General features: G+C 42.6%; 1 protein-coding gene across 3 annotated transcripts in view; it reads right to left on the minus strand.

The window, feature by feature from the left end:
* tubg1 (tubulin, gamma 1) overlaps positions 1-14,507 on the minus strand; it is a 102,809-nt gene that overhangs the window by 79,442 nt on the left and 8,860 nt on the right. For all 3 annotated transcript variants that reach the window (XM_068013708.1, XM_068013707.1, XM_068013706.1), the window contains exon 2: positions 8,357-8,469. In XM_068013708.1, the coding sequence (XP_067869809.1) occupies positions 8,357-8,469 (113 nt within the window). The remainder of the gene's footprint in view (positions 1-8,356; positions 8,470-14,507) is intronic.

A 14,507-nucleotide genomic window follows, 5' to 3' on the forward strand; every position in this document is an offset into this window, starting at 1 on the left:
ACCCAGCAACGGAGAAGGAACAGCGAAATAGTTCCAAGTCAGAGTGGTGCGAGACTTGGAAGGAAACATGCAAGTGCTGTTCCCATGAGTCTGCTGCCATTGTCCTTCTAGGTGGTAGAGGTGCTGTCGAAGGAGCCTTGACAAGTTTCTGCAGTGCATCTTGTAGACCAGGGTTGTCAAACGTACAGCCCGTGAGCCAGAATCCGGCCCGTCACAGGTTTCCATTCGGCCCGCGGATGTAAACTGTACCCGGCCGTTCCTCATCCTCGCCAGCAGACTGAGATTGGTAATTACAGAGATGAGAAATTTCCCACTGGCTTCTTCGTTCCGACCAGACTGGTAAAAAAAAAATTGCACTGTCCGATTCACAGCTGAATTGGAATTTCTAAACTCAGATCTTTATCTAATACTCATTAACACTCTTTTCCATATTCAAAGCTGACAGGTGCTGAGAGGGGGAACAGCGGCATCCAAACTTTGGACAGACTAAGAGTTTTCTGGCGGGATTTTAAAAAAAATTGGAACATGCTGGAAAAACCCAAATCTGTCTGAAGATCAGAAACCGCGGTTCCTGCCCCCAGCACTTGTCAGGACAATAGACGGGGTGGGACAGGGAGGAAGGGGGTGAGGAACAGGGAGACTTGTTCCTGGGATGGTGGGACTGTCCTATGAAGAACGATTGGGGAAACTGGGCCTGTATTCTCTGGAGTTTCGAAAAATAAGAGGTGATCTCATTGAAGCCTACAAAATACTGAAAGGGATAGATAGGGTAGATGCAGGTAAGATGTTTCCCCTGGCTGGGGAGTCTGGAACCAGGGGACACAATTTCAAAATAAGTGGGAAGCCACTTACGAGAGGGATGAGGAGAAATTTCTTTACTCAGAGGGTTGTGAATCTTTGGAATTCTCTACCCCAGAGGGCTGTGCAAGCTCAGTCATTGAGTATGTTTAAAGCAGAGATTGACAGATTTCTAAATACCAATGACATAAGGGGATACCAGGATAGTGTGGGAAAGGCATTGAAGTGAATGATCAACCATGCTCATATTGAATGGCAGAGCAGGCTCAATGGGCTGAATGGCCTATTCCTGCTCCTATGTTCCTAGAAGGGGGAGGAAAGCAGAGGAGGGGAGTGAGAGAGACACAGGGAGAGGAAGTAGAGAGAATGGTCAAGATCACTCCTGATAGATGGACATATATCCGGAATACTCCGCATCGCTACAAGAAGTATGCAGGCAGACATCGATGTTTTGATTCATACCAAGGTAAAATTTTAATGCCTTTATCTTTCCGAACCTGCGACCTCTACCACCTCGAAGAACAAGGGCAGCTAGCACAAGGGAACACCACCACCTGTAAGCTCCTCTCCAAGTCACACACGATCCTGACTCGGAAATATATTGCTGTTCCTTCATCGTCACTGGGTCAAAGTCCAGGAACTCCATAACTATCCACTCCACATGGACTGCAGTGGGTCAAAGCGACAGCTCACTATCACCTTCTCAAAGTCAAATAGGAATGGTCCATAAAAGCTGGCATTGCCAGCAATGCCCACATCTCAAACAAATAAAAATATTTTGTACTCCTCAGCATTAAGTTTCATCTGCCATGTATGTATCTGTTTGCATCCTCCTGAAAAAAAACCCACAATGCTCTACTTTGTGTCCCTCAGACAATTTTATACCACTGGCCCTTTAATCCCACAAGATTCAATTTTACTGACAAGTCTATTATGTGGTACTTCAGTAAATAACTTTTGTAAGTCCATGTACATATCACTGCACTACCTTAAACAACCCTCTCTGTTATTTCATTGAAGGAACCAATCAAGTTTGTCAGACACAATTTGCCTCTAACAAATACGTTTTGGCTCTCGTTTATTAACCCATGTCCTTCCAAGTGTTAATTAATTTTGCCCTGGATTATAGTTTCTAGTAGTTTCCCCATCATTGACATTAAACTGGCCTGTAGGTGCCAGTTTTTCCCTTTCCCCTTTTACGAACAGGGGTGCAGCATTTGCAATCCTCCAGTCCTCTAGCACCACCTCTGTATTTTAGGAGGATTGAAAGATTGTGACCAAAGCCTCCATAATTTCCACCCTTATTTCCCTCGACATCCTATGATGCACCCCATCTGGACCAGGGGGACTTTTCTAATTTTGACTGCTGCTAACTCTACCTCCCTTCATCGGTTTATATCCTATCCAATTTCTCTACATGCTCTTCCTTTACTGTGACATTAGTAGCATTCCCTTTAGTAAAGAGAGATGTGAAGCACTCATTAGGTAACTTAGCCATACTCTCTTCCTCCATATGATTTTCTTTTTGGTCCCTAATTGGCCACATACAAAATCCCTTTCCACCCCATTGAAAATAACCCTCTTCCAGTAGAATATCTTCATTTGTGATTGCCTTGTCCTTTTCCATAACCACTTTAAACCTAATTATATTGTGATCACTGTTTCCCAAATGCTCTCCCACTGAAACAAGCTCCACTTCATTCCCCAGAACTAGATCCAGCACTGCTTCCTTCCTTGTTGGGCCGGAACCACAATGATCAAGAAGCTTCTCCTGTACACATTTCAGGAATTCCTCCTCTTTCATATCCTTTACAGCTTCCCCGCTCCCGCCCTCCCACCAAATCTATTTTGGAATAATCAAAGTTCCCCATTATCGCTACTTAATAGGACAAATAGCCTATTTTATAAAATTCTAAATGTTCAAAATAGTGAAAGGTATAAACAAAAAATACAAAAGTATAAACGCTAGAAATCTGAAACAAAAAAACAAATACTCAACAGGTCATTCAGCGTCTGTGGAGAGAACAGCCAAGTTACCATTTTAAGGTTTGGAACCTTGATCAGGACTGGAAAAAATTACAGATGAGCATCTTTAAAAAAAGTGAAAAAACAGACACAGGAAGTAGTGACCAAAGAAATGCTTAAATGGAAAACAGGAGATGGTTAAACATTGAAGTGATATTAACACTTTACATAAGGAAACATGAGAGAAATTAAAGATTTCCCTCTTCCATCTGTTCTAATCCTTTTTAAATTTGTTCACCTGTAATTTCCTCCAGTTCTGATGAAGGATCTTAATGAAAGGCATGGATGAGCAGAAGGTAATTAGCTTTGGACAATGAGTAACTACTATAGGTCATCAGTATACAGGCCTCAAGCAAGAAGAGATATTTTTCTCCCCACAGGATATGTGGAACAGATTCCCAAAGGTCACTGACAGTGTTAATTAACATTTAACTTTTAAAAGGAGCTAAACATCTGTTGGGGCTGGAGGAAGTTGATGTTTATAGAAATTACAAAGTGAGTACAAATGACCCACTGTATCTTAACCATCCTGAAAGACCTTACAGACAATCACCCCCTCAATCAATCACAGTCTTCCTTAATTTATTCTAGGGTTCAGTGACAAAAAGAGTCAGGCAGGACATCTTTGGCCCATCTATCCACAGTATACCTTTGGTGCATTTCTAATAACCCTGAATACTATTTGTTGACTAGAAGCTGGTCAATTCCTAATTTAGCCCATTAAAGGTTTCAGGTTTCACCACCTGTGCTGGCGATCTGTTCCAAATGTTCACTGCCCTTTTAGATACCTTCTTCATGCAGGTCTTATTTTCTTTTGTTTTCCTTGATTTGTAAATATGATCCCTTGCGCTTAACATTTGTACACCATCTTATTTTTAATTTTATATATTTCTGTAAAGTCATCTCTCAGTTGTCTCCTTGCAAGATTGGAAAGTCTATGTTTCTCTACTATTTCAGTTTGATGCTGGGAATTAATTTTGTGGCTCTTCTGAACAGTCAACAAGGCTTGAAGTAGCTTTTCTGCACCAGACAGATGGGCAAGAGCATTTCAGATGCTCAGCCTGTCAGCAGCCACTAGTCAGGTTACTTCTGCCTCTGACAGTCAGTCAGTCTGAGGTGGTGTGGCTTTTGGAAACACATCTACTTTATTGGTACCAATGTCTGACAGCATAAGCCTCTGCAGACTATTGCCTCTCACTGGGCAGGTACCTGGGATATTTGTAATTAAAACTGTGTAAGCGAAATTACTTTATTCTTCTGGCTGTTAAAGTCATTCTGCAATATAAATAAGGGTTTTACAGTAGAAACAGGACCAAGACAGGCAAGAACATGGCAAATGGAATATAATGTGGAAAAATGTGAGGTTAACCACTTTGGTAGGAGGAACATATGTGCAGAGTATTAAATGGTAAGGGATTCGAAAGTAGAGATGTACAAAGGGACCTGGGTGTTCTCGACAATAAGTCACTGAAAGCTAACATGCAGCTGCAGAAAGCAACTAGGAAGGCTAATGGTATGTTAGCCTTTAGCGCAAGAGGATTTGAGTACAGGAGTAGTGAAGTCCTGCTTCAGTTGTATAGAACCTTGGTTAGACGGCACCTGGAGTACTGTGTGCAGTTTTGAACCTCTTACCTTAGGAAAGATATTATTACCATAGAGGGAGTGCAACGAAGGTTCACCAGACTTGTTCCCAGGATGGCAGGACTGTCCTATGAAGAGAGATTGGGGAAACTGGGCCTGTGTTGTCTATAGAGTCTCGAAGAATGATGATCTCATTGAAACCTACAAAATGCTTAAAGGGATAGACAGGGTAGAAGCAGGTAAGATATTTCCTCTGGTTGGGGAGTCTAGAACCAGGGGAACACAATTTCAAAACAGGGGGGAAGCCACTTAGGACAGAGATGAGGAGAAATTTCTTTACACAGAGAATTGTGAATCATTGGAGTTCTCTATCCCAGAGGGCTGTGGAAGCTCAGTCACTGAGTATATTTAAAGCAGAGACTGCAAAATTTCTAAATACCGATGACATAAAGGGATAAAATAGAATCACAGAACGTTGAAGGCACAGCAAGATGTCACTTGGCCCATCGTATCTGTACTGGCTGAAAAATGATCCACCTATTCTAATCCCACCTTCCAGCATTTGGTCCGTAGCCCTGCAGCTTACGGTACTTGAGGTGCATATCCAGACTCCTTTTGAATGAGTTGAGGGTCTCTGCCTCAACTACCCTTTCAGGCAGTGAGTTCCAGACCCCACCACCCTCTGGGTGAAAAGGTTTTTCCTCATCTCCCCTCTAATTTTTCTCCCAAACTCTTTAAATCTATGCCCTCTCGTCACCAACCTCTCTGCTAAGGTGAATAGACTCTTCACCTCCACTCTATCCAGGCCCCTCAAAATTTTGTAATTTCAATCAGATCTTCCCTCAGGCTTCTCTGTTCCAAGGAGAGCAACCCCAGCCTATCCAATCTTTCCTCATAGCTGCATTTTTCCAGTTCTGACAACATCCTTGTACATCTCCTCTGTACCCTCTCTAATGCAATTACATCCTTTCTGTAATGGGGTGACCAGAACTGCACACGGTACTCAAGTTGTGGCCTAACCAATGATTTATACAGTTCCAGCATAACCTCCCTGCTTTTATATTCTATACCTCAGCTAATAAAGGAAAGGATTCCATATGCCTTCTTTACCACCGTATCGACCTGTCCTGCCACCTCCAGGGATCTGTGGACATTCACTCCAAGGTCCCTCACTTGCTCTACACTTCTCAGTATTTTCCCATTAATCATGTATTTCTTTGCCCTGTTTAACCTCCCCAAATGCATCAGCTCACACTTCTCCAAGTTGAATTCCATTTGCCACTTTTCTGCCCACCTGACCAGACCATCAATATCTTCCTGCAGCCTACAGCTATCCTCCTCGCTATCTACCACACGGCCAATCTACGTGTCATCTGCAAACTTCTTGATCATGCCCCCTACATTTACGTCCAAATTGTTAACATACACCACAAAAAGCAGGGGACCCAGTACTGAGCCCTGCGGAACGCCACTGGAAACAGCCCCCCAGTCGCTAAAACCTGCCACAGAGCCAATTCTGTATCCACCTTGCTGCATTTCCCTGGATCCCATAGAATTTTTTTTTTTTAAACCGGTCTGCCATGTGGGACCTTGTCAAAAGCCTTGCTAAAATCAATGTAGACCACATCAACTGCACTACCCTCATCTATCTTCCTTGTTACTTCAGAAAATTTGATCAAGTTGGTCAAACAAGATCTTCCCTTAACAAATCCATGCTGACTATTCTTGATTAATCTGTGCCTTTCTAAGTGACAGTTTATCCTGTCTCTCCTGATTCCAATAATTTGCCAACGTTAGACTGACTGGCCTCTAATTACTCGGTCTATCCTTTGCTCCCTTTTTAAAGAGGTACAACATTTTTAAAAAATTCGGTCTTGGGATGTGAGCATTGCTGGCAAAGCCAGCATTTATTGCCTATCCCTAATTGCCCTTCAGAAGATGCCTGTGAATAAAAAAAAAAAGGAGCGGACACTGGAAAGCCCCTTCAGTTGGCAGATCTCCAATATAAATATGCCATAAGGCAGTCAGAACAATAGATTGTGCCCTATAAGCTAAAGGTGAACAGGCGAATATCTTCTACTTTCAAACAAAAAGGCTTTTGTTTCTTTTCCTCCTTCCCTCTAATTTTCTCCCCTCCTCTGCAGGCAGCCATTCCTGCTTGGGCAAGGTCCCATAAGCATCAGCACTATCTGTTACATCCCTCAAACAGTTATTCTTAGTGTAAAAGCAGAGTGAGTGTTCAGTGGGCTATTTATGTGGCTATCACAGTCCAGCCTCCCAAACATTCACATATGCAGTTTGAAGCAATAGTCATTGGATAGCAATCAGGAAAAGATCTTCCTTCCCTAATTTGTGAAAGAAAGCAAACTGTAACGCTCTAGAAGGACAAGGGCAACAGTTCATGGGAGTACTATCACCACCAAATTGCCCTCCAAATCACACAGCATCCTGGTTTGGACATATAGTGCTGTTCCTTCATCACTTATCAAAGTCTTGGCATTCCCAATTAACAGCACTGTGGCAGCACTTTCAGCACACAGACAGCAGCAGTTCAAAAAGGCAGCCAACATCACCTTCTCATGGCAAGTAAGAACTGGCAATAAATACCGGCATTACCAGCTACGCCCACATACTGAGAATTAATTTTTTCAAAAACCTTACTGACAGCTGTCTGAGACTAGTTTGAGCTGACGTTTCGGGTCAGTGACCCTGTTAACTCTGCTTCTCTTTCCACAGATGCTGCCAGACCTGCTGAGTGGTTCCAGCATTTCTTGTTTTTATTTCAGATTTCCAGCATCCGCAGTATTTTGCTTTTAACTTATATTTATATAGCCCTTTTAACATAATAAAACATCCGAAGATGCTTCACAGAGGCATTACAAAACAAAATATGGCACTGAGCCACATAAGATATCAGGGAAAATGCCCAAAAGGTTGGTCAAAGAGGTAGGTTTTAAGGAACGTCTTAAAGGAGGAAAGGGAGGATGAGAGGCGGAGAGGTTTAGTGAGGGAATTCCATAGCTTACGGCCCAGGCAGCTGAAGAGATGGTGGAGTGATTAAAAATCGGGGATGCTCAAGAGGCCGGAATTAGAGGACTGCAGATATCTCAGAGTGTTGTAAGGTTGCAAGAGATTACAGAGATAGGAAGGGGCGAGACCATGGGGGGATTTGAAAACAAGGAAGAGAATTTAAAAATCAAGGTGTTGTTTAACTGGGAGGGAGCCAGTGCAGGTAGCAAGCATAGGGGTGATGGGTGAACTGGATTTATATGAGTTACAGCACAGGCAGCAGAGTTTTAGATGACCTCAATTTTACAGAGGGTAGCACATGGGAAGCTGGCAAGAAGTGCGTTAGAAGTGCGCAGTCTGGCATGGATGAGGTTTTCAGCAAACAGCTGAGACAGGGGCAGAGTCAGGCGACATTAGGGAGGTGGAAATAGGTGGTCTCAGTGAGAACAGATACATGGTTGAAAGCTCTCCACGGGGTCATATATGACACCGAGATTGGGAATAGTCTGGTTCAGCCTCAGACAGTTGCCTGGGAGAGGGATGGAGTCAGTGGTGAGGGAGAGTAGTTTATGACAGGGATCAAAGATGGTGATTTCAGTCTCCCCAATATTTTTAAGCGGGGAATATTTATTCTCATCCAGTACTTGATGTCAGACAAGCAGTCTGACAATTTGGAGACAGTGGGGGGGGGTCAAGAGACGTAGTGGCAAGGTAGAGCTGGGTGTTGCCAGCATACATGTGGAACGTGACATTGCGTTTTCAGATGATGTTGCTGAGGGGTAGCATGTAGATGAGAAATAGGAGGGGTCAAAGATAGATCCTTAGGGGCCACAAGAGGTTACTGCAGGAATGGAAAGAGAAGCTATTGATGGCGATAGCAGAGACTGCTAAAAGTATTTGCCTGCTTTTTGTATGACAGTTAGGAGATGACTAGTAGCCAAACCTGGTAGAAGAAGACATCCTTCCTGTCAGTTCCCTCAGTGGCAAATTCTTCAACAATCCCTTCAGGGCTGATACCATGTTCTGCACAAAGTTGTTTCCAGAACTCAAAGCCAACTATGAAAATACATGAAGATCACAATGAAAGCAGCCTCAAAGTTACATTTTGACATTCCAATGGAATGTGTCGTTCTTTATCACAGTAAATAAACCTTTAATCCTGTCCCAGTACTCTCTTGTACTTTGCAGAGGTGACATTTGTAGCAAGAAATTTTTAACCACAAAATAATTTGAATTTTTTGGGTGGGGGAACTTTCTTTTCTCTCCATGCAGGTTATATTCCTGTTGCAGGCAACATCACTGCTGTCCAGACTGCTGTCAAGCACTCTCAGCAGTAGCAGGGGTGGGTGACTAAACCCCTTCCCCTTGCAAAACAGCTTTCACATTCAGCACCGGCCTCATTAGACAGTTTAGACGTTGGACTCAGTAGAACGGCTGGGGAAAAAGAAACCAACAACTTTCCTGTTACAATGCAGTGATTTGGTTTCAGAAGAGGCTTGCCACAAATTGCAGGTCACAAGTTTTGGAAAATATTGGTATTAAAACTAATTTGTAGAAGCAAGATTGCCTCAATATTTAAAATTTTCACTCTTGTGTATAACTCCCTTCATGGCCTTACCCTTCCTCATCTCTGTAACCTTCTCCAGCCCGAAAACACCTTCCCAAACCCTCCATTCCCACACCTCTCAAGATTTGTGCATTTCCACTTCCTTCAGTCCAATAGCGGCTGTGCTTTCAGTCCACGATCTGGAATTCACTCCATAAGCCCTTCCAACTCCCTGCAGATCTTGCCCAAATCTCACTTTTAACAAGCTTTTTGTCATCCCTCCTACTTCTTTGGCTTGGCATCCATATTTTTGATCACACAGCTATGAAGTACTATGGGACATTTTTCTACATTAAAAGCTCTATATCAATGCAAGTTGTTTTCATTGCTGCTGCTGGGCAATCAGGCAGCATACCGGGTAGGATGTATTCCTTACTGCAGCATTTTCAAAATGTTCATATTTCTAAAAATGTTGCAGTAGGCGGAGTATTAGTCACTCACTTCTGATCCAGAAGTTTAAGCGTTCAAGTCTCCATATACTTCAGCACAAAGTGTCAATACATAGGCTGACATTTCAGCATAATACTGAGGAAGTGATGTATTGTCTCAAGTGTCGTTTTCAGACAAGATGTTGAACTTAAACTATCGGCTTAGTGGTTCCTAGACGTTTACAGTTCAAACGGAGGCCATTCAGCCCATTATGTCTGTATTGGCATTTGATAGAAAAATCCAAAACTCATCGCAATATCCTGCACTTTTGTCATAGCCCTGCATATACACACACACACACACATATATATTAAAAAATTCCCTTAAAAAAAGCAATTGCCAGTCCCTCAAAAATTCCCATGATTAAGCATCCGATGCTCTTACACTTCTTGTGTAAGGAAATTTCTCCAAACTCCTCTCCTCAGTCTCTAGTGATGATTTTAAAACGATCACCTCTTGGTCACTGACACTCAAACCAGAGGAAATCATCTTTCCCTATTCACCCTCTTCATAATTTTAAAACTCTTTATTCATCTTAGCCTTCTCTGCTCCAGTACAAGTAGTCCCAAATCAAGCCTCCCCTCAGAACTATAGCTTGCCATCTATGGCATCATCCCACACTGTGCATGAGACTTTTACATGACAGTGTCCCTGAAGCTGCACAAGTATTCTACTGGCCACATTCTATTTCTAAACGCCAAAATCATGTATTTTTAATGGCTTTATCTACTTTCAGAGAATTATCTATTTGCACTCAGATCTGTTCTGTACAACATTCAGCTTCTTTCCACTGCTTGTTTCCGCCCCCGCCATAACCTATCAACTCACAGTATTTCACATTAAATTGTATTCAACATCAGTCTTCCCATTCCATGGGACTCCGTGTGTCCTCCTGCACTCCTACTTGCTCTGTTTAAACTCATTTTTGTGTTGTCTGCAAATTTTGATACTGTGCTCCCTATGCCCAAGTACAAACCGTCGAAGTCCAAAGAATAATGTGGATCCAGTATTGACCCTTATGTACATCACATCCAATCTTTTTCCAATTGGAGCAACATTGTTTCTCCTCTTACCTTTTGCATTCTGTCAATCAACTTTCAATCCATGCTGCTATACTGCTTCCTACACCATACATCTGATTTTTGTAACAAGGCTCCTGCGTGACATCTTAACAAGCAACGTCTGACAATCCTTACATACCACATCCCTTGTTTCCCCTATTCTATTCAATTAGTCCTTCTTTACAATACTCATTTGTCAAGCTAAACTTAACTTTATCAAATCTGTGTTGATCCTCTTTGATTAGCCTCTGTATTTCCATATACTCACTACTTCTGTTGCAAATTTTGGATTTAAAGAGCTTGTAAACAACTGAGGATCTTTAGTCAGTCAGTTCATCTTTCTACCCCTTCTTGATCAGATTTGTCACATTGACTGTACTCCAGCTCCATCACAATATTCAAAAGGACTGGAAAACTGTGGTAAAAACCGGATTTTTACTTTCTAATGACCATAAACAGTATTATCCACATTCTCACTTCCTTATATCTTGATCATATTTTCATCCCCTTAACTAGATTTTGCACTTCATGCTTCTGTGATCCTACTTTTAATTTTCCTTTTACTTTTTACATTGCAGCCCTAACAGAAGTCACAAAACACGTGTGACTATAACCATGTATACTTTGACACATATGAACACTTCATCCACCATTAAAGCCATTCCTCTGATGGACAATAAATGCTGGCCTTGACAGCGAAGCTCACATCCCATGATTGAATGAAAATATTTTTTCCAGCAATAGCTTCCCTTCCCACCATTATTTCTGAAGCTTCACAAGGATCTATATTTGGCCCACTCCTGATCCTCTACTAGATAGGGGGGGGAAATAGTTAATACTGAGGAGGACTGCAACAAATTACAGGAGGACATTAATAAACTTGCAGAATGGGCAAATAATTGCCAAAAGAAGTTCAACACAGTTAAATGTGAGGTGGCATATTTTGGCAGGAAGAATAGGTCACTTATTACTTGCAAGGTGCAAGTCTAGGTGGGGTAGAGAAACAAAGGGAGCTCAGAGTACAAACACACCGATCACTAAAAATTGTGCTACAGGTTAGGAAGACCATTAAAAAAACAAACCAAGCACTGAGCTTTACTTCTAGATGGACAGAATTGAAATGTAGGGAAGTTATGCAAAGCCTGCATCAAACCTTGATTAGATCACACTTGTGTGCAGTTCCGGTCACCATATTATAAAATGGATATGGACACTACAGAGGGTGCAAAGATTTACAAGGATCGTACCAGAAATACATGGGTATACATATCATGGAAGGATCAACAGGCTGGATCTCTTTACTCTTGAAAAAAGAAGGCTGAGAGGTGACCTAATAGAAGTCTTTAAAATTATGAAACGATTTGATAGAGTGGACACAGAGAGAATGTTTCCACTTGTGGGTAATAGCGTCACCAGAGGCCATCAATATAAGATAGTAACCAAGAAATCCAATAGGGAATTCAGAAGAAACTTCTTTATCTGAAGATTGGTGAGAATGTGGAACACGCTACCAGAGTGGTTGAAGCCGAATAGTACAGATGCATTTAAGGGGGAGCTAGAAAAACATGAGGGAGAAGGGAATAGAGGGTTACAATGATAGATTTAGATGAGGAAATGTGGCAGGCGGCTTGAGTGGAGCATACACACCTACATGGACTGATTGGATATATGGCAAAGAAACAGGCCAGTTGGCCCAATGTAATCCTATCTAAAAGATGCTGCCCCAAACAACATCATCCCAAAAATAGTGTCAATTTCCACATTCGTGATAACAACTGGTTCCACCTTTCCACCACTTCCTCTGACCACTCCATTGCCTCCGTGTTGTCAGTCTTGATGGTACTGCAATTACCTCTAGTGAAACATTGGGACATTGGGAACTTGACTGATATCTTTAGCCCCTGCCACAAATTATGAAATCCACCACCAATTCCATTCCTATTCGCCCCCAGCCTCAGGCTGAACCAGCCACCCACGTGTGTCATTCAACCCTATGCTGTGATAACCAGCCAGCCAAATACATCCTCTCAATAACAAAAGCCACCACCTCCATATGATTCACTTCTGCCACCACTTCAACCATCTGCTGAAACCATGATCAATGCCTTCATCATCTCCAGATTCAACTCTTCCAATGCTCCCACTGGATAACCTCACAACATCGATCCACAAAATTCATTATCACCTTTCTGTTTGTGAAAACTTGTGCACAAATTATCTGTCACGGTTCCTAATTACAACAGTGACTAAACTTCAAAAGTACTTCATTTGCTGTAAAGCACTTTGGGGTGGCCTATGGTCACAAAAGGCATTAGATATGCAGTTCTTTCTTTATAATACCAACCTCACCTCCCCATTTCTGTGACACTGGCCTTGCGTGCCCACTTCCCTTTGCCCACCAATAACAGCAGCGCCTTCAGAAGGACCCACCCTTCTTTAAACATCTCCCTCTCCTCCTTTTGATGTTTAACCTATGTGGTTATTTTTACCCCCCACTATATTCCTACTCTATGAACCTATGCTAACCTTATTTTTTTCTCTGATTTTCTCACTTAATTTATGATGAGCCTTGCCTCAAAAGTATTTTAACCTCACTAACTCAAAGCCTTCTGTCCCTTTGTGTCCATGTGATCACATGAAAAAAGATCCCAGTGCAAGAAGAGGATGCTCTGTGTGCTGGCCAGCACGCCTCCATCAGTCAAAAACATTACCTGATCATTTATTCATTTGCTGGTTGCACAAAGGTTCCTCAGACTACAAATCAGTGTTAGAACACAGGGCATTACATTTGCAGATAACATCCATCATGGGAGGGCATAGAATTGAGCAGCATGCTGGCTAGCCCTAATGCCTTCTGACCAGCCCTAATGCCTTCTGACCAGCTATGCAAGTTTAAAATACAGCTCAATTTGATGACATGAAAGTTTCCTCTCCCTCAGAGAAATTATTTGGACAGTCTCAACCTGTGCAAACTAACCACCGTTCTATGAAAAGCTAAAAGGACTGCTACTGAAAAAACATTAATGTGATGGGTTGCTGCTTGTTTTGTTCAAGAATTGCATTCCCGTTCAGCCACTCAATCAAGAAAAGGACAGTATGTCATCCAGCCAGTGCTGCACAACATCTCCAGTGCATGGTCCCTTTGATCGCAAATCAAGGTTACAATCTGTGACATTACTTATGTGTATAATACATTAATCATGGAGGGGAGCACAATGTCAGACTGGGCCATGGCTTAACTTCTTATCTGCAAACAACTGCAGCAGTGCAGCACTGAAAGCCACAAATATTTGTTGTACATTATCCTTACTCGGCCCCAGTTTGCAACATTGAAAAATGTTAATCATTCAATCTGCCGCCACAGCTTATTATTGTCCAGCTCCCTAAAAGCACCTTTAACTAGGCTGCACCCTTACATATAAAATTGCAGCCAGGATATTTTCTTTTCTCATTTGTGGAGCAAGTCATACAGAGCCAGAGAAAGAGCACCAGAGAGAGAGAGCGCGAGCAAGCGCCAGAGAGAGAGAGCGAGCAAGAGCGCGCACGCCAGGGAGAGCAAGTGAGAGGGCGTGGGGAAGGGGGGGGGGCACGAGGGGGAGGGGGGGCGCAGGGCGCAGAGAGATCACAAGAGACAGCGAGAGCGCAAGCGAGGCGGGAAACAGAGGGAGCAGAGCCGCAGCCAGTCTGTAGGTTCGGAACCGATGTTCAGAAAGAAAACTGATGGTTTGACACCACAGGAAGGTAGGTAGGTGATTGGCTGGTGAGAATTTCCTAGTTACCTTACCTAAATTAGGGAATAAACTGGCGTCATCAGTTGCAGCAGCTTGAGCTCCGTGTTTTGAACTTGAGCAGCAGCTGGCAAAACTGTGGTGCAACTTCAAAAGGACATAAACAGGTTGGTGGAATGGGCGAACAGGTGGCAGGCGACATTCAACGTGGAGAAATGTGAAATGATACATTTTGGTAGGAAGAACATGGAGAGACAATATAAAATGAAG

The sequence above is a fragment of the Heterodontus francisci genome, chromosome 33 (genome assembly GCF_036365525.1).
Source record: "Heterodontus francisci isolate sHetFra1 chromosome 33, sHetFra1.hap1, whole genome shotgun sequence".
Classification (NCBI taxonomy): domain Eukaryota; kingdom Metazoa; phylum Chordata; class Chondrichthyes; order Heterodontiformes; family Heterodontidae; genus Heterodontus; species Heterodontus francisci.